This window comes from Vulpes vulpes, chromosome 1 (assembly GCF_048418805.1).
Source record: "Vulpes vulpes isolate BD-2025 chromosome 1, VulVul3, whole genome shotgun sequence".
Lineage (NCBI taxonomy): Eukaryota > Metazoa > Chordata > Mammalia > Carnivora > Canidae > Vulpes > Vulpes vulpes.
This window is the reverse complement of record NC_132780.1, coordinates 160,839,197-160,857,906: the sequence shown is the minus strand read 5'-3', so window position 1 is coordinate 160,857,906 and position 18,710 is coordinate 160,839,197. Positions and strand designations below refer to the sequence as shown.

Genomic DNA, 18,710 nt, shown 5'->3' with positions numbered 1-18,710 from the left:
TGTTTATATTTACTGGTATAAACAAACCTATGGTTATTTTTCTTTTTTTGTATTGCATAGGACTCCTCAATCCAGAGTGGGCTATTGAACATTAGTTTGAATTGATGGAAAACTAATGTTAAGGAGCAACACACACTGCAGGAATTAATCTTGATTTTTGAAGCTGTACTGTGAAAAAGGAATGATTTATGTACCTTTCTTGGCCAGAGTCCCAGAGTATCCTTATGATAGAACCTGAAGCCCCATGGACATTACCAGTGTCTAGTTAAGATTCAAAATATTTCCATTTAAATAAATATATATCCAGGATTTAGACAAAGGATCTAAAAAAACTGAATAAGGTAGGTATTATTTTTTATTATTTCACTGTCACCCAAGGATATACTTAGCTGCGAATATTTGCAACAGTTTAATTTAGCATTATAGAAAAGACAGATGCAGCATAAGACTAGATTGCTCAAATGTTTCCTCTCAAAGTGTGCTGATTGCCTGACAGTGCACTTATTGTAGGAGTTCGGGACAAAGTAGAAAGGAGCTTATTATGAGTAAGATATTTCTTTGGAACTGTAAGCTTTATATTTTGAAAGTAATACAGCTTAGCTGTATTCATAACAAAATAAAATTAATATAAAACATTTTATCTTACTTATAGTCCCCCAAATCTACTAAAAATTCAAGTCCCCACAAAGATGGACATAATTATCCTGGTTAGATGCCTTCTTGTGCTCTCTGCTCACTCTTACTTCTCCTAAGTTTGAAAAGCATGGTTTACTGGATGTGTGGTGTTCATTAGGAACTTCAAAGGAATATTCTATGGTGTTTTTAAGAGGTTCCATGGAAGAATGTGACAAGGGATATCCTCATACATTTTTTTAAGATTTTATTTATTTTATTTATTTGGGAGAGGGAGATGGATAAGGAGAGGGAGAGGGAGAGAGAGAGCAAGCGAGCAGGGGGAGCAACAGAGGGAGAGAGAGAAGCAGGCTCTCCGTTAAGTAGGGAGCCTTATGTGGGGCTTGATCACAGGACCTGAGCCAAAGGCAGATGCTTAACCAACTGAGCCATTCAGGCACCCCATCTCCATGTTTTTGAAGAGACGATAAAAATAAATACCCTTCTATGCATATATTTTAACATGGAATGGATAACATTGTTGATTGTAATTTGAGATGTTTGCAACTGCATTCCTAGGAATTCCTTAAGATTTGCCCTCAATCCAAGACAACAATTTAAGCTATCTCCCTGATATTTCTCATTTAACATCTGATTAGGCACCTTAATCCCCAAGATATTAAAATGCAATTTGGCCTAACAAGATGTATGCTTGATTTTCCTAAATCTCTGTCTGTGATATTACTAGAAATCCAGGTTCAGACCTGCAGGATCCTCTTTCATCTGCTCCCCTATGTTCAATTAAGAACCCTGTCTGTGTTCAGGTAAAGACCAAATCCAAAAATCTTGACTCTGCCACATCCCTTCATTCCTTTCTTTTGCTACCACTTCATTTTTCTTTTCTGGATTAGTCATTTCTGATTTTGTATTTCAACTTCCTCATTCACCCTACTCCAATCTTTCCTACCTATTACTGCCACAGTCATCTTTCTAAATTCCAGATCAGAGCAAATCATTCCCACTAAAAAACAAACAGAGCATAATAGAACAGAAAGTTTTAGCAGCTTTTGGTAACAAATCAGGTAAAATTTCTTCCCTTGGAGTGCAAGCTCTTCACTATATGGTTTCTAAATTACTTCCTCCTTTTATCTATAGACCTCACATTTCAGTGAATTCTAATTTGCTTCTAGTTTCTTGAGGATGCCATACTTAAGTCAACCTCCATATCATATCCTCTTCCTTTAATTTCCACCTGCCATTTATTGCCTTGAGTTGCATATCATGTAAATATCTTTGAAGTCCAGTGTGGCTGTCTTTGAGGTGTTAGCTCCTTAATCCATTTATTATAGTGGTCTTTGCCCCAACTCAGATATATTCTTTGATAACTTTTTATTCAAGCACACTGGTCTAATTTCAATTTTAAATTATTCTTTACATAATAATTTATTGAATGCCTACTATTGTGAAAATTAGTAAAGGAATCCTCTTTCAAGATGGGGCAATCCATGAAGGGTGAACTCTCATGCACTACTACTCATCAAAATCTACATAACCAGTAGGAAAAAGAAAGATTTTCTCTCAACCTGGCAACAACAAGCTGCCTGCACATGAGTTAATAAGAAGCTGTCACCACTTCAAACTCTTTTTCCTCCCATAAACTTTTGTTCAAAACAACCCTTGCAACTTTCTCCTTTCCTCTATAAAAGGATGCTGTCCCACTTTGTTATCTGGACTTGCTTACTGCCATAGTTTGCCATAGTTTGCCATAGTTTGCATGCACCAAACTGCAATTCTTCTGTTATTCCCAAAAAACTCATTTGCTGCTCAGTAATATTTCTTGTTTAATTTTTAAAGTTGACATTATATGGTGTCAGAAGTGGGATAAGAAGGCGATGAATCTTGATGAACTAACAACTCCAGGCATTGTGAATGGTAGCCACTTCAGCCTCTTGCATTATGAGTAATCTTTTTATTTTTGGCATGGTGAGCCTCTTGTCAGAGGCACACTTCCTCCTTTTGGGTGAGCTCTCTGACTTTATTCTTGAAGGAATCAGCCTTTTGGTGACTACTTATTTGTTTGCCAAACCTTTGGTTTTAAAGTATGGGATCACAATCCTCTAAATTTTTCTCTAAGGATCTTCCTTCTGGGACCCTGGCCAATTTTGTATTCAAAACTATGGCCCTTCTTCATGTGTGCTCTTAATCAAATGAACCAACTGAACCCAAGATAATTTGAACTCCTATGGCTACTATGAATAACTTTTTTTTTTTTTTCCTGCAGAACCAAATTAGAAGACCACAGCTCTAAAATTAAACAGACTAAATAGGATGGCTATTTTAATTGGTACCTGGAGTCTTCCAAATGTATCCAAGACTCTAAAATCACTCTTTGCAAAATAATGTTTCTAAATTAACCAAGACACATAAATAATTAAAAGTAGATAAAAGGGGCTCTGAGGCTACTTTTTCCCTTCCCTGTCCTAATGGTCTCCAGTACCAGCTTCTTCTTTCCCTTCTGCACCACCCTCACCTCCTCTATACCTTCTATACCCTCATCTACCAAACTATGGACCATAATTAAAGAATTTATTAAACCCAGGGAGGAACCTCAAATGTTTTTATAAATGGATTACATCCTGAAATTAGTGAATTAAAAAAACAACACAATATCTTTAAGTGTCTTCTCTTTTTGCATCTCTCTGTCTATTTATGAAAGACTATGTATGTCTGTTATAGACATGGTATTTTTCTACTTCTGGGCGATATAACCAAAGCTAATTTATGAAATAAGCCCTATTCATTTGGCTTGAAAATGAAGCATTTATAAATTATCAGAAATATAATAGATACTAACTCAAATATTTTTCAGGTTCACATGATTTGGGAAAATATTTAATATAATAGCAAGTTTAAGGTTGTTGTTTCAATTAAAATGTGTGTTTTTAGAGTTCTCAGCATTAAACATAGAACCTTCATTCTAGCTAGGTTTATTAAAAGTGTAGTAACTTCATGTTACTTCTTTTACAAAATTTGTGAGCAAGAAAATAGCTTAGCCTGGTGGCTAGTTGTCTAATGTCTCAAGTTTTTGTGGGTAATCTAAACATAATTGTTAACAATAAGTAAGTTAAAATAAATGTAAGTAGGATAAAGAGTCTTTAGGTAAAGTTTTGCCACATTAAAAAAATGATGGATATTCACTGAACATATATATATAATTTCTAAATAAGATAGAAAATGGACATCTTGGGATCCCTGGGTGGCACAGCGGTTTAGCGCCTGCCTTTGGCCCAGGGCGCGATCCTGGAGACCCGGGATCAAATCCCACGTCGGGCTCCCGGTGCATGGAGCCTGCTTCTCCCTCTGCCTATGTCTTTGCCTCTCTCTCTCTCTCTCTCTCTCTCTCTCTTTCTCTCTCTGTGTGTGTGTGTGACTATCATAAATAAATAAAAATTTAAAAAAATTAAAAAAAAAAGAAAATGGACATCTTAATTGACATAGGTTTATCCATTTCTGGCTTCTTTTTACAGGGAAACAAAAGATACTTGGGTCTATTAATGAACATGTTTTGCATCACATTGAAAAATTATACTTTGATAGAGTATATGTCTCTAGAAATTATGAAATGTACTCATGAAATTGCCAACCTAAAAAAAATGCTAATGTAAAAGACAGTTCATAATAGCATACTTAGTTTTCATTAAAAATTAAGGTTTTTAAGGGTTAAGAATTCTAATTAAGGTTTTTAAGTGTAAAAAATTCTAATTAACATATATAATTAAAGCTGGTAGAAATAATAAGGGAAATAGCTCTGTATACAAGGAAAGTAGGGTATGTTTTTTGCTTAGAAAAGGTACAGGGTAAAAAAAACGTATGAAGTATGGAGATACATTTCTTTGAGGCAGATAGAAAGGATAGACTATGATGGACATAAAAAGTTTTAGAAGGTCTGTGAAAAAATAATCTTGGAAAAACTTTTAATATGATCCAGCTAAATAAATTTGTTATAGTGGTTTAAAAATAAGTTTTATTATTAATAGTGTATTTATGTAAAATTGAACCATAATTTTCCTTTTATCTGCTAAGAGGACAATTTTTTCTTGGACTATTGGTCTGCTTTTGATAATAGATTGTAAAAAGTTTCCTTTATACTTTAATCTGGCTTTAAAAAAAAAAGGATTCTATTTTTTTAAAAATAATTTTCTGTATTTGCTGTCTTTAACAGGTCTCTGATTATGTAAGTTTTAACTAAGATCTATGTATCTTTCTGTATTTGCTTTTTAACAACTTCTATTGTTACCATGGTTAAATGGATAGCTAAGTATTATTTCATAATCCTATTTGACCCATGATACTATTTGACCAAATGTTCTAAAATCTTTTGATATTTTGGACAAATTTCCCCAAATCCAATTCTAAATAGTCTTTTTGACCTTGAACTAACTTTGGGTTTTCTAGAAAGTTTCTAAAACATCACAATAGATTTGTTCTTTCTCCTTATAAAAAGAGAGATGCTAAGCCCTTTAGGGTTATTCAATATGTTAAATTACATGAGAAGCATTTTCAAATAAGTGAAAATAAACCATCTAAGGTTTTGTTATGCAGGTGAATGTTTTTAACATAAATATTTTAGAAATTATGTGAAGTTCCTGGAAATCTGGTGTCTTGGTAAAATGCTATTGGCCATGATTCCAATTATTATCTTAAAACATATGGAAAACCAAATTTTCTTGTCAACTCCATCATAATGAACTTGCATCATATCTTTAATAATGGACATTTTAAGTCTTTTCATTTATAGGGAGTAGCGTTTTTATTCAGTATTCAGATACTTTTACAAAATGTACCTACAGAAGTGATTTGTTTTCAAAGAGATTCATGGAAAGAGCTCAGAAAAAAGTGCCAGTTTATGATAACTTTGAGACCATAAAATTAAACTGGGTAAAAATTTCCAGAACTAATGTAAAAACTAGATTCAAGCAGAACAAGAATAACATGGCATTGAATGAATGGAGTAAGATGATTATAATTTTTATGACTCCTAGTTTTCAAATATTACTAGTCCTTCAATGTTTTGCTTACTACATTAAAAGGACCCCCTTTTCTCGTCTCTTTAAAGCTATCTATGAAATACAGCACTTTGGTAAAATATAACTTTGTAAACAGTGATGAAATATTTACTTTTTCTCCCTACCTGATCCCTCCAGAATTTGGAAACTCTTGAGTACTTTTTCACATGGCAATATAGTTGGTTATTTGCATAAATTCAATGAGAATCTGTTTTCCTTGTAATAATAAATAGAAATATTGGCTACTTTACCAAGGCTCTGATTGGATTATTTTCAGAGAGATGTACACAGGCTCAGATTTTACAGGACAGTTTTTAAGGAACTAAGGCTACTTTATGGAGCCAATAAAGCTCCTCAGAAAAATCAAATTGGCACCTTGCTTACAAAGTTCTAGAAAAGCAGTTTTGAAAAGTGCTTATATGGTGAATTACTACTCTTGCTACACTTGAGGCAGGCCAAGTTTAACGCACACAAATTAGATATACTGTGATTATCTTTGGTAAAAATCAGGGTAAGTATAGAGAGAAAATTTATGTTTGTACCTTCGTCTGTATTATATTCTAATCCTGTTAATAAACTGTAATAGATCCCAAATTATTCTGGTTTCCTCAAGTATCTGCCTACCATACTCCCAACTAATGTTTCCATTTCTTCCCCCATGCTTCTGATTTGGAACAAAGACTGCCCTTGAACTTCTTTGAAAGGAACTATACCAGGTCCTCCTCATTACCCAAATGATAGCCAGGCTTTGGGGGCTTGAATCTTGGACATACATTCCACAGCTAAAGATGGCTGCACCTAACATCTGGTCTTCCAAACCCTGGAGATTTTTCAATCAAATGGATGAGAAAGAGAAGTAGTTGACATTAAGGCAGATTGCTTCCACTCAAGACACCACATCAAGACTTTATATTTCAAATATTAAAGTCTGTCTTTTCCCCCTTATTGCCTTTATCTTGGCATTCTCCTGGAAAAATAAAGTCATCACCTGTATCTCCCAGACAATTGCTAAGGGGGATAATCTCTGGAATTTAGAACATTATTTTTTCAGGCAAAGAGAAAACCTGACTGATTCCTACCTCTGATGTATTTAGCTGATTACTTTCAGGTCTGGGTTCTTCATGTAGGATCTTATACAAACTAGATTTATTTTTTAAAAATCTTATTTATTTAAGAGATAGAGAGAGAGAACACAAGCAAGAAGAGGGAGAGGGACAAGCAGACTCCCCATTGAGCATGGATCCTGATGTGGGGCTTGATCTAATGGCCTGAGATCATGATCTGAGCCAAGCCAAAATCAAAGAGTCAGACACTTAACCAACTGAGCCACCCAGGTCTCTCCACAAACTAGATTTATTATTATGCTTCTCTTTTTGTGTTGTACAATACTTTAAAAATTTTGTGCTTGTTGCCTGTCAAACCCTTGCAGAAATAACCTATCCAAGAGGATGATGCTGGTTCAATGTTTCAAGATGATCTCTAAAGCTTATAGCTTTGATAAGAGGTAGTCCATAAGTGGGAAATGCTTGAGAGCTCTCTATTCTATTCCTTGTTACTCATATGTGGCCTTAAACAGTTTCCAATAACCATGCTCTTTCCTTCCACAGTGGGACATGACAACCAGGAAAGGTCCTTCCTGGCACCAAGGGACAAAATCACTAAATACAGAAAACTGATTCTTGATTGGCAGTGCTTTAAAAAAATGTTTAAAATAGTACCTCACAACTTCCTCTTTTCCTTCCAGGCTTGCATATCTGGAATTGCAATTCCCAAATAAACTCATTTGCTACATGATAACCTTGGTTTTTAATTTAATTTTTAAGGTTGACACTATATATTAGATCTCTGCTTGGAGCTGAGAATGCAAGTCTAGTAAGGAATTTGGTCACAGAATAAAGGAATATCAGTATTTTCTGTATACTTTCCTGAAAGTAAGAATTGATGTTATATCATTTTGACTAGTCAACACTTTGCTCTATTTATTGCTAAAAATGCAATGTTTTCTTGGAGATTGGCAACATGAAAGAACTTTTCCCCAGGTATAACATTTACCAGCCCATTTTTTATGTATATACAAAGTTGAGAGAATATTGTTATTGTGTATAGATTCCGGGGAGTGTATATGGTCTAAAGGGAAGCTATCTTCAGGAGCCCAGGATAGAAATCTGCTTGTAAATGGCAAAATGCCTATGTTGGCCACTGTGTGGTAAAGCTGATGGGGTGGGAATTGGGGGACTAGCAAGTAGTTTGAGATAAACAAAATTTATCCAGCATGAATTAAAGTGGAAGGAGGCAACTCTGGCTCTTTGTCAAGGACCATCCACAAAGTACAAATATACCATATTAAAATTTATCAGCATTTGCATCTTGCAGTAATTTTTCTGAATACCATCTATGAGATATCTGCCACATAACTACGGTTGCACACAGACTAAGGAGAGTGGTACTAAAAAGTCTGTCAAGAAAATGCAATATCTCAAAGTGTCCTCCCACCTCCCAATTTTACACATCTAGCAATCATGCAATAGCCATAGTAATTAAAGAGCTAACTACTCAGGACTGTTGAGTTTTGACATCTTTCCATTACCAGTAAATGTTTTGATAATACCATGGTTATATGTTGGGATACTAAGCATCAGGAAAAAAGCATCCGATTAAGGAATATGGTACCAGTTGCCATAGGGAATATATGAAAAAGGATTAGTTTTTCTAATGCTCCAAGTGATCCAATATGATTAGATTTCTTTTCAGAACTTATGATTATATAGCTTTGATTGGTTCCCTTGAGGCTTAATTTTACATTTAGGTTTTTACTATATTTTGTCAATGATGCCCCATGGATTAATTTCCACCTTCTTTCCTTTGTATTAACATAACTTATTGCTTTCAGGACAAAAAGAAATGTATACACAATGATCCTCTACTTTGGGTTACCTAAAGAATAGAAAAAAAATTATTTGTCCCCTAAAAGGCAATAAAAAAATGAAAAAAAGATTTCTGAATGTTTTTTCTTTGTACCCTAAAATTTAGGATAGAATGAAGTTTTTATCCTAGGCCACAGGTTGCTACAACTGAGATGCATCAGTAGGAAATTTTGCCACATTATCATTGAGGTCAGATTCATCATTATTATTTTGTTTCTTGTTTGAAAGCTTACTAAAAATGACCAAATCTCTTTGGACCCTTTTCAGGGTAAAACTAGAGCTTGTTCACCATTGTAGTAAATAAAAACAGTTAAGTCTTACTTTTGGTACCTGATATATATTGCTGAGCTACAAGATTCATCTACATTCACAAAGTGATTGATTTAGGAGTTTCCATATTCTGAAAGGCTTCCATAATTTTAGGAATATCAGCTAAGATTCCCAAGTTCTATGTGAGCATCACAACAGTACAAATATGCTAGAGAAATTTATAATGTATTATATCCAATTATGTCAGCAGGCTATGAATCATATCCAATTATCAAGATGCATAAGTGCCTTTTATGTGACGCTCAAACATCATTAATTTTGTGCTTAGCATAAGCTGCTCAAATGGTATGATTTCAGTAATTTCTAGCATCGATATTACAACATCAATATAAATTCAATGCAAATTGGAAAATGAACATCTTCATCTTGTTTATATCTGTGAAAAGGCATTTACTGAACACAGGAGCACACTGAACCAACACTTACTATTGGAAAAAAGAATCTAGAATGTATCACAGAGAACCTAATAATAGGAATCAGTACATAAGGCAAGTCCCAGAGAAAGCCTAGCTAATCAGCTAAAGCATTCTCACTCTCTTCAGGTAGTCACTCAAGTAAAACCAATATAATTGTTATAAATGTGAGAAATGAAGCAACCAACATTCTTACCTCACAACAAACTGAATTAATCAAATCCAACTCTCACCATAAATTGCTCATTTGTCTTAATATTTATAAAATGAATTCCTTGTCTAGAATACCTCAGTTTGGCATATATCTAAGTCAATTAGAAGTTAAAATTTTTTTTCTACACCTAGTTTTATAGTATGGCTTTTAATTAAAAATGTTTCACTTCTCACTTAATTTTTAAAATGTAGAGCTCAAAAAAAATAAATAAAATGTAGAGCTCCTACATACTACAGAGTAATATTTTCAAGTAATTATATGTCAATTTTGAATTCAAGCAATTAAAATTATTTTAAAAATCCATAGAAACTTACCTCAAAGTCAAGGTCTGAATATCGTGATTTTCTTCTCTGTTAGATTTTTTAAAAGGAGAAAAACCAATATAAAGTTATGTTAAGTCATTCAAATAAAATGAAAATTATTATCTTCAATAAAATGACCTGCATCGTTGTATTACAAGTATTTCCTTCACATAAGAATATGTCAAAATTTTTATGATAAAAATCATTTAGTTATCTCAAAATTTCCCACCAGTCTATCTCCAGTCTGCATTTCTACCAAAATTTCTCTGGCGTTCTGTTTGAGTCCTAAAGTTCTGTATCTCTCAACCACCGATTTTTTTGGTATTTTATCATTTTCCATGATCGGAAAATCCTAATTTCTGGTTCTTAGAAACTGAAGTATCTATTCTAATTTAGTAAATAATAATAATAATAATAATAATAATAATAACAATAATAATAGTCCACACCCTAGTGAAACATGAATGCAAATGTCAATATCTCAATGTTCATCTGTGGCTTCTCTGTTAATCAGCTCCTGGATCTAGTTATAGATCAGTATGTAGACAATAAGCCTGATAAAATCAGGAAAAATTACGTAAATGAAATTAGTGTGATTCTATAAATATTAGTGTAGGAAAGGTACACTTAACATGTGCTAATAGGGATTTGGTATTGAAGGAGATATCCGGTAGATATAGAAAATGTCCTCTAAATTTTTAGAGAGCAAAAGCAAGTTTCCCATGTGAGGTTTGTTTTGTTTTAATTTGGATTTTTTTGGAGGAAGTGGGGGTAAAACAAAAAATAAACATTAGAAACAAGTAATATTTAGGCAGTCGAATGTGTAATCCTAAAGACAAACTTTTTTTTTCTTTCTCTTCTCCTATCCCAGTAGCTACCTTAAGTTCAATAACCTAACAGGGAATCCTATCCATGATAGTTGATTCTTGTAACTGCTAAATACTAGAGACAGACAGGCAGAAATACCATTTATTGAAAAACATGTCAACATTTTTGTAGATAAAGTTACAATGTCACTGTAGAACCAGAGCCTCCCTATGCAACCAACTCCCCCAAAGCATGCTTTACTAGACAGAAGGGGATATATTCTAAAAGAAAGATTTTGTTTAAAAACAATCTATAAATTTTGAAATTATTTGATTTTGGTGGAGCTGGATCACAGAGTCCAGTCTTCAAGTATGATCAAGGAGAGCATTGAGGAAATTGCTTTATTAAATGGAAATAGCCCATTTATATCACTTTGATCTTGTCTCTAGTATCATGGTAGCCTAGCCCTGGTGACATATTGGAAGGAGACAAGTGTATAGGAAGGCATTTCACCCAGGCCTCCTTTGCCATCTCCCGCCACTATTTTTATCTAACTGTATTGTATAAAAATCAGGCTTCAATGTAGTGCATCACTCTTTGCTGCGATATGCTATACTGAATGTCAGTGTCTCCATTCTGCTCTTGAATGCTTTGCCTTCTTGGCACTGTGACTCAGCAGGATATTTTGTAAGTATATGTTAAGCAAAATTCTTTTCTTAATACAGCAAAATGCAAGAATGGGAACAGTTTTAAGCAATCATTAGAGAAGATTAATCATGAGCTTTGAATTCCATTTAAAAATTAGTGAGATCTTATGAAAAACTTTCAGCTAGCCAGCAGAGCAAGAGGCCCTTCTGCTGCATGCATTGAGGGGTCCTATGCCAAAGGTATGTTGCTCTGTTTCCAAATGTACAGCTTTGTAGCCTAAGAACTGGGAATGCTGATGGACGCATGTCACTAAAGGTTCCATATTTTAGGAACAAGAAAAAAGATGGAAACCTAGAAGAACAGCAGAAAGAGATTCCGCTTCTGACAGCTGATGTCACCTATGCACCTACACTGATATAAAATATGAAAAAAATGGAGATACTCCTACAAATAGATTTCCTTCCTTTCTAAGTCCTATAAAATTTAAATTCTAACATAAAGCTATAGCATAACTAGCAGCATTGAAGGATTAGACTAAGAAATAAACAAATGAAAGATTTCAGTCAAAAGAGCTTAAAGATGATGGTGGTGGGGATGAGCAGTGAAGATTTAAAAATTAGAGAATGGGAAAAATATGGCAGTTTGTCCTATTATTTTGTATACCCATAATACCGGCCAAGTATGACCCATAATACTGACCAAGTGTATCAACCTTTCATAGTTTATAAAGTACTTTAACATTTGTACTAACTGCCCTGTGGGATGGTCAGGAAAGTACTTTTTATACCTATTCCATGAATTAGGAACAATGAGGACCAGAATAGTTAAAATAACCTGTTTACTTCACCTGGGTAGTAAGCAAATGAGTTGGGATTCACACTCAGATCTTCTGACTCCAAACCTTGTGTTTTATCCACTGTCTCTCACTACTAGCTCAGGGGTAAGAGTGGCAATATTTTATAGCCAAGATGCCTGTGATATTTTTGCTGATTGTTACTAGAAATGTTACCAGCGATTTAGCAAGAATAATATTTGAGGACCCAGTCAACCCAAGAGGACAGAGATGTCTTCTAGCCATAAAGTAAGGTCAGGCAGATTAACTTTTATTCATCAATTATATTTTAAAAGAGAAAAAAAATCAATATGATACTTATTTGATATAAAAATCTAATGGCAATATAAAAGAATTTGTGTTGACTACAACAACTTAAAAACCATTCAAACATGAGATACTTATGAGCAATGATACAATAACAAATAGGAGCCAACCTGTACCTCCATGATGTATCTTCCATTGCAAAATCTAGTTTCTCTTAAAGAGATATCTGGCACTGGGAAATCATGGTGTAATGCAAGAACCAGAGTGTTCAATTTTATCATCCTTGGTATACAGTGCAGTATGTTGGAAAGTCTTTCAAAGCACTTAAAGTTTGTGGAAACTGTGACTGACTTATGTGTTTATTCAAATGTCCCTCTGAGTTTTCTGGGAAGTTACTGTAAGGTATAAAACTGGTTAGAAAAAGCGGTTATATGTTTAAAAAATGAGATTCTATCAATAAAAATAAGTCATAACAATTTTTCTGATTAAGTTGATAACTGAAGAACTGCTACATATAAATTTAAAATAAGCCAGGGTGGTATTAAAATATTTCATGAAGATATGAATCCCTCTGTCTATACATCCCCAACTTCTCAAATAACTTGATACAAAAATAAAAATAAACCTTTTTGTCATAGTGGGTGATAAAAAGAAATCTTTTCAGTTCTTCTATGTGGTTTACTTTTCCTAATTTTCCATTTAGAATTCACCCTAACTTGTATTCTATCCTCAACACTCTATTAAAATTCTTGTCAAGGTCTCTGATGAGCTCCATCTGGTCAATTCCCAGGGTCAACTTTCTGTCCTTATCTTACTGGACTGTCAGAGGCTTTTGAAATTTAATCATTTCCTCAAGAAAGCACATGATCTTAGCTTTTCTTTATCCCCCTCCTGTTTGCTGTAGCTCATTCTGAAGTGTCCTTTGGTGGCTCTTCCTTATCTTACTGTCTTCTAAGTGTTGAGTTCCTGAATTATCTTTTTTTCCTCTTGTCTCCTGGATGATAGCATTCATTCCATGGTGGTAAATATCATCTTTTAAGTTCCAAACACTTTTCTTCTTCATTACAGTCTTCCCCATTACAGAAAATGTCATATATCTAGTTGGTCAAGTCAGACTTAGACATTTCATTCCCCCCATCTCTCACCCTGCACATCAAATCCACCAGCAATTGGTATCTATTCACCTCTGAAATCTCTCTTGATCCACCTATTCTTGTCCATTTTCACTTTCACCTCTACAATCAAAGACAGTCTCCTATTCTGTCTGGATAACTTTGGTAGCTCCCTAACTGTCCTCCAACTTTCTGCTCTATCCCCTCTCCTAGTACCACTGGATTCTGATCCTTTCCCCCAAACCATCAAAGGGATGGATGTATAGATGGATGGATGGGTGGAGAAATGATCCTGACAATCTTTCACTTAATAGTCCTTGTTTACTTCAGTTGTTTTACAAGGCTCTCCAAAATCTGGTTTCTTCTTCCTATGGCTGACAATCTCTTAAGGAGCTCACCAATTGTTACACAGGACTTCTAATCCTGTGAAAATATTCCAAACTCTTTTCTATCTCTGTATTGTAGTTTCTTTTGCCTAAGACATCCCCTCATCCTCCAGATAGGTCCTCATAAGCCGTGTTCCTTCTTAACTTTACCCCATACAGCACTTCAAGAGGCTCAGACCACCTTATCAAGTCTCTCCCTCACATTCCATGGTCCTTACCCAGTCTAATACACTCTTAGATTACTCATTTGTTACCAATTAATTCTATATGTTTTCCATAGGGTTTATTCACCACAGGGATAGGATCCACATCTGTCTTGATCACTTTTTATATCTTCAGCATCTACCAAAGGGCCTGGCACAATAATTCACAAAATTATTGATGAATAATTGAAGAAGGTACACTACAACAGCTAAACAAGTCCAAAATAATGACTTACTTCTTGTTTTTGTTTTTTGTTGTTTTTCTCATTCTTTGGGAGAATATAGATAAGTAGGCAAACTAAATACACAAAGAAAACCATTACGAATGAATTGACAGCCAAAAGGATCAAGACAACTGAGGGGAATGCAGGCTTATCACTAATGGAAGTTAAAAAAAAAAAAAGGGAAATTTAAGAGTAAGGAAATGCACAAGAGCATGAGGCTATACAGAGGAATGCTTAGCAACTTTATGCATTGAGGCATCTCTCCATATCTATCTAAATCCTCTAGAATGATGAATAGTTTCTCAAAGGGAATAATTCATTGTTTGTGTCACTTCAAATTAAACTGGACCAAACACTAGAAAACTTGCTGCAAGGAATAAATTGCAGTGACTAACAAATGGTAGTATGATATGACTGCCATTAAAAGTTTTATTACAGAGTGAACAATGAACACACTCAAAGAGAAAGCTTTGATACTAAATCCATTCAAAATATCTGTGAAAATAAAACCTGAGGATAATTAATTTTGAAAAATGACTTATTGCAGCTAATTTTGTTTGCATGCTTGCATAAAAGACAAAATTCTCAAATCTAGGAGCAAAAACAAAACACCAAAGAAGAGCAAGCCCTCCTTTCACCACAGCTATGTGAGAAAAAAATGTAAAAAAAAGAAAAAGTGACTTCTGCACAATGATCAGTTCTATAATGGTTCCTGTTAGAGTCTCCAAGCTCCAAGTGAGGCTATAATATTTTGTCTAAAGCCCTAAATACTGATTTAGCAGTACAGCATTCAAGCTTCTTTACAGAAATTCAGGATATAATGGTAATGAAATAATAACAACACAAAGTTACATCTAAAGTGCTTTTTATAATTCTCAAAGGGTTTTCACATACATTATCTAATTTGATCCTCACCAGAGCTTTATGTGAGGTAACTGTGATGTGACATTATAGCTAACATGTTTTACCTTTAAAAACCATTATGGTGAGAGTTCTATAATTCATGTATAGAAAACTGGAGTATAAAAATAGAGCCTAGAATGGTGTCCCTTTCTATCCATTTACAAATTGAGGGAGACTTATCTGACAATGTTTTCAGATATATAGTTAAATTTATACTGAAAGGGTCAGAAAAGCTAGAGTAGCAAAACTTTCTGCTCTTGATAAAACCATTTTGTAATCTACTATCTAACTCTGACTAGTCATTAAGGGTTTCTGCATAAGGAAGTAAAATTAAGACACAATTTGTCAGGAGAATAAGAGGAACCACTTAAAGTATTTACCTCTAAGCAAACTGTTTCATAAGAATTCTAGTGATAGTGAAGCTGAGAAGCCACATACAGGATTGCCAAGGTAACCTAGAGATTAGCAAAAGTTAACTATCCCCCCAGGCTGGACAAAGGAACAGGGCATTATGACTTAAGCCCAGAGGCACCTGGGCAAAGCTGGAAGCATTAAGGAACTGTCACTAAAGAAACACAAAATGGTATCCAAAGCAGAATGTGCAGGGGAGAAATATCCAGGGATATTCTGGGATATCCCAGAAGTACAGGAACCTGCATCAACCTTGAGTGACACAGGGGGAAAAGGTGCAGAATGGGCCATGTGCCAAACAGGCCCAGGACATGCATACAAACTGGGAAGATTTTTGAGTGAGGAAATGTTTATTATTTAAATATAACAGCTACAGGCTTTAGAATAAATGCCACTGTTCCAAAGGTTCAAAGCAAATACTGACCCATTTTCTTATAATATCTAGAATTTTTCAAAGAATAAATAGAACCACAATCCAAAATTGAAACTGTTTCATAGTCCTCAAAACGACCTGAGAACTATGATACCTCAATATTTTCCCTACCTGCTCCATAGCACCTAGTGGTTACTTGCTTTATATACACACCAAATATCAACACATTTTTTTTCATTAATTGAAGGTGCATGACTTAAGTGCTGACAGTTTTATTATTCAGTTTTAAAATATTTTTAAAATATTTATTTATTTATTTTGGAGGGGGCAAAGGAGAGGGAGAGAAAATCTCAAGCCGACTCCATGCTGAGCAAGGAGCCCGATGTGGGGCTAGATCCCATGACCTGCAAGATTATGACCTGAGCCAAACTCAAGAGTCAGACACTTAACTGACTAAGCCACCCAGGCACCCCTGACAGTTCTATTCTTCTTAACCTTAAAGCACTTAGAGGATATTGAGGGCTGGAGCCATTGTGAGGATTTCTATCATATTAAAATTGCAATTATCCTATTGTTGTGGAAACTGAATCTTTCAGAAACTAAAATTTTCAGAATTGCTCATCAAGCCCATTCTGAGAATGGATACAGTTTGGAAGATGGAAGATAACACATTATAAGAAAAAGAAAAAGAAGAAAAAAAGAAGATAATATTAGGCAGGGAGAAAATCTGGATAAGCTGTTATGCCAAGAAACTTTGTGCATTCATCAAACTTTTTTATACTCAATAACTGGAGGTTAGCTAAACAAACTCCCCTGGAGCCTAGAACCTTTTCTTCTGGCACTGCTTTCAGGATTGGGGAGCCTCCCTCCTTCTTCGTTGCCTCCCACTTATATGAATAAGTACTACACGCTTACCCACTCTTTGGCTTTCATTTTTTCTCCCTCAAACTTTGGTTTTTCTTGCCTTCTCTCTTCCTTATGCCTACCACATTCTGTGCTACAAACTGGTAGCTTTTATCTTCTTTTCCTTCTCTCCCCAACTCCACCTCCCACCATGGCAATTTGTGAATACCCACTTCTCTGGAAGAAACTTCCTGAATTAACATGAACATCGCTTTTATTCTATTCTTGAAAGGATCCAGATGCACCTGGGCATCCTTTGCTGCTGCAGCTTCCCGGGCTGGATGTTCCTGTGGTTTTGAACTTTCTTCTTGCTCAGAGTGGAAAATGACTCAAATTATTCTATGGCTTGGGCCTCATGTCAAATACATATTCACCCACTTGTGTCTCTTCACGTTGTCTTCTAAGACTCCAGGCACCTCCTGGCTACTGTTGATCCTCTCTTTATGTAGATACTCACTCCAGTCATCTTGTGGCTTTTTCTCTGATGTCAGGATGTCATCTTCCCCACTGGCTGGCCCTGCAGATACAGTCTAGCAGAGTTGATAACTCCATTTGACAATGCGTTCCCCTGCTCATAAGGAAAGCTGCACCATCGACTTCATCTTCATGGGTCACAGTTCTATCTCCAAAATCTGCTAGTTGTGATACCTATATTTTATCCATTTTGTGTCTTTATTCACCATAAGACCATGTGTCTGTCAAGGGTTAAAACTAACTTTTAAGTTGCTCTCCTGCTAATGTCCAGACACATTACTGTCTCTTTTAGACAGCATAAAATAGATCAGGACAGAAAGATTCTTTTCCTGGATGTACTGTGCAGTTGCTCTGTAACCTTGAATAAATTACTTTACTTCAAGGATTATAACAACTTATCCATTGCACAGAGGTGTTGTGAAGATTAATTAATTCATGCTTTTAAGGTGATTTGAGGATCTGCTAATGAAAAATGCTATATAAATGCTAATTTTTATTATTAATTCCCACATCTACATATTTTCTTTCAGCTGTCTCCTAAAATGGTCACCATAAGCAATTACTATTGAACTTTTTTAAAGAATGAAAATGAGGAACCGAATTTTCATTCTGAATCCTGAATTTTCTTCCTTTTCAAGATGTAAGCCTTGTGATCTCTAAGTTATTTAAATGCAGATCTTTTGGCTGAATCACAGTTATATATGATGCTTATACTTAATAATAAGGATATGGAGATTTGGAAAATTGCAAACTGAACAGAGGAACACTTGGAAATTTAGTCTATTGTTCAAGTACACACAACCTATACAATATCAAACCCAGAAAGGATTTTAGGCTTTTAGATGTAAAGCATTTTTATATTAAGTAAGATATTTTAATGCAATTTTATTCTAACCCCTTTAGCACATTTTAAAGAGTCATTCTATAGAGAAGACTCACATGGTCATTATGATTTTCAAGTAGTACATCAGAATTATGATTACTTATGATGTTATATTATTATACTCACAACTCAGTGAAAATCCTTTTGAAACGTTTGTGATTTTGCATAAATATGTAGTTTGTACTTATGTGGCCATACTATAATAGACCTCCTAGTCTCTGGGATACACAACTTAGAAAAAGAGAAATAGTAGTTATTCTGCTAATTCAGAAGGACAGGACACTTTTTTCTAGTGGTAGTGAGAGTTCCTGCCATTCTAGAATTAACTTGGCCTCACTGTCTCATGCTTTTGGTTCTGAGAGATCATTAATCTCAGAAACCCTCTTCTGTTTAAGATTGATCTAGATCTAGGGATTTATTCTA

General features: G+C 34.7%; 1 protein-coding gene across 8 annotated transcripts in view; it reads right to left on the bottom strand.

Moving 5' to 3' along the window:
• ADGRB3 (adhesion G protein-coupled receptor B3) overlaps window positions 1-18,710 on the bottom strand; it is a 707,424-nt gene that overhangs the window by 16,066 nt on the left and 672,648 nt on the right. For 4 of the 8 annotated variants that reach the window (XM_025991123.2, XM_025991125.2, XM_025991124.2 and 1 more), the window contains one exon: window positions 9,874-9,909. The exons of the other annotated variants lie outside the window; for them this stretch is intronic. In XM_025991123.2, coding sequence (XP_025846908.1) covers window positions 9,874-9,909 — 36 coding nt within the window. The remainder of the gene's footprint in view (window positions 1-9,873; window positions 9,910-18,710) is intronic. 8 annotated transcript variants of the gene reach the window in all.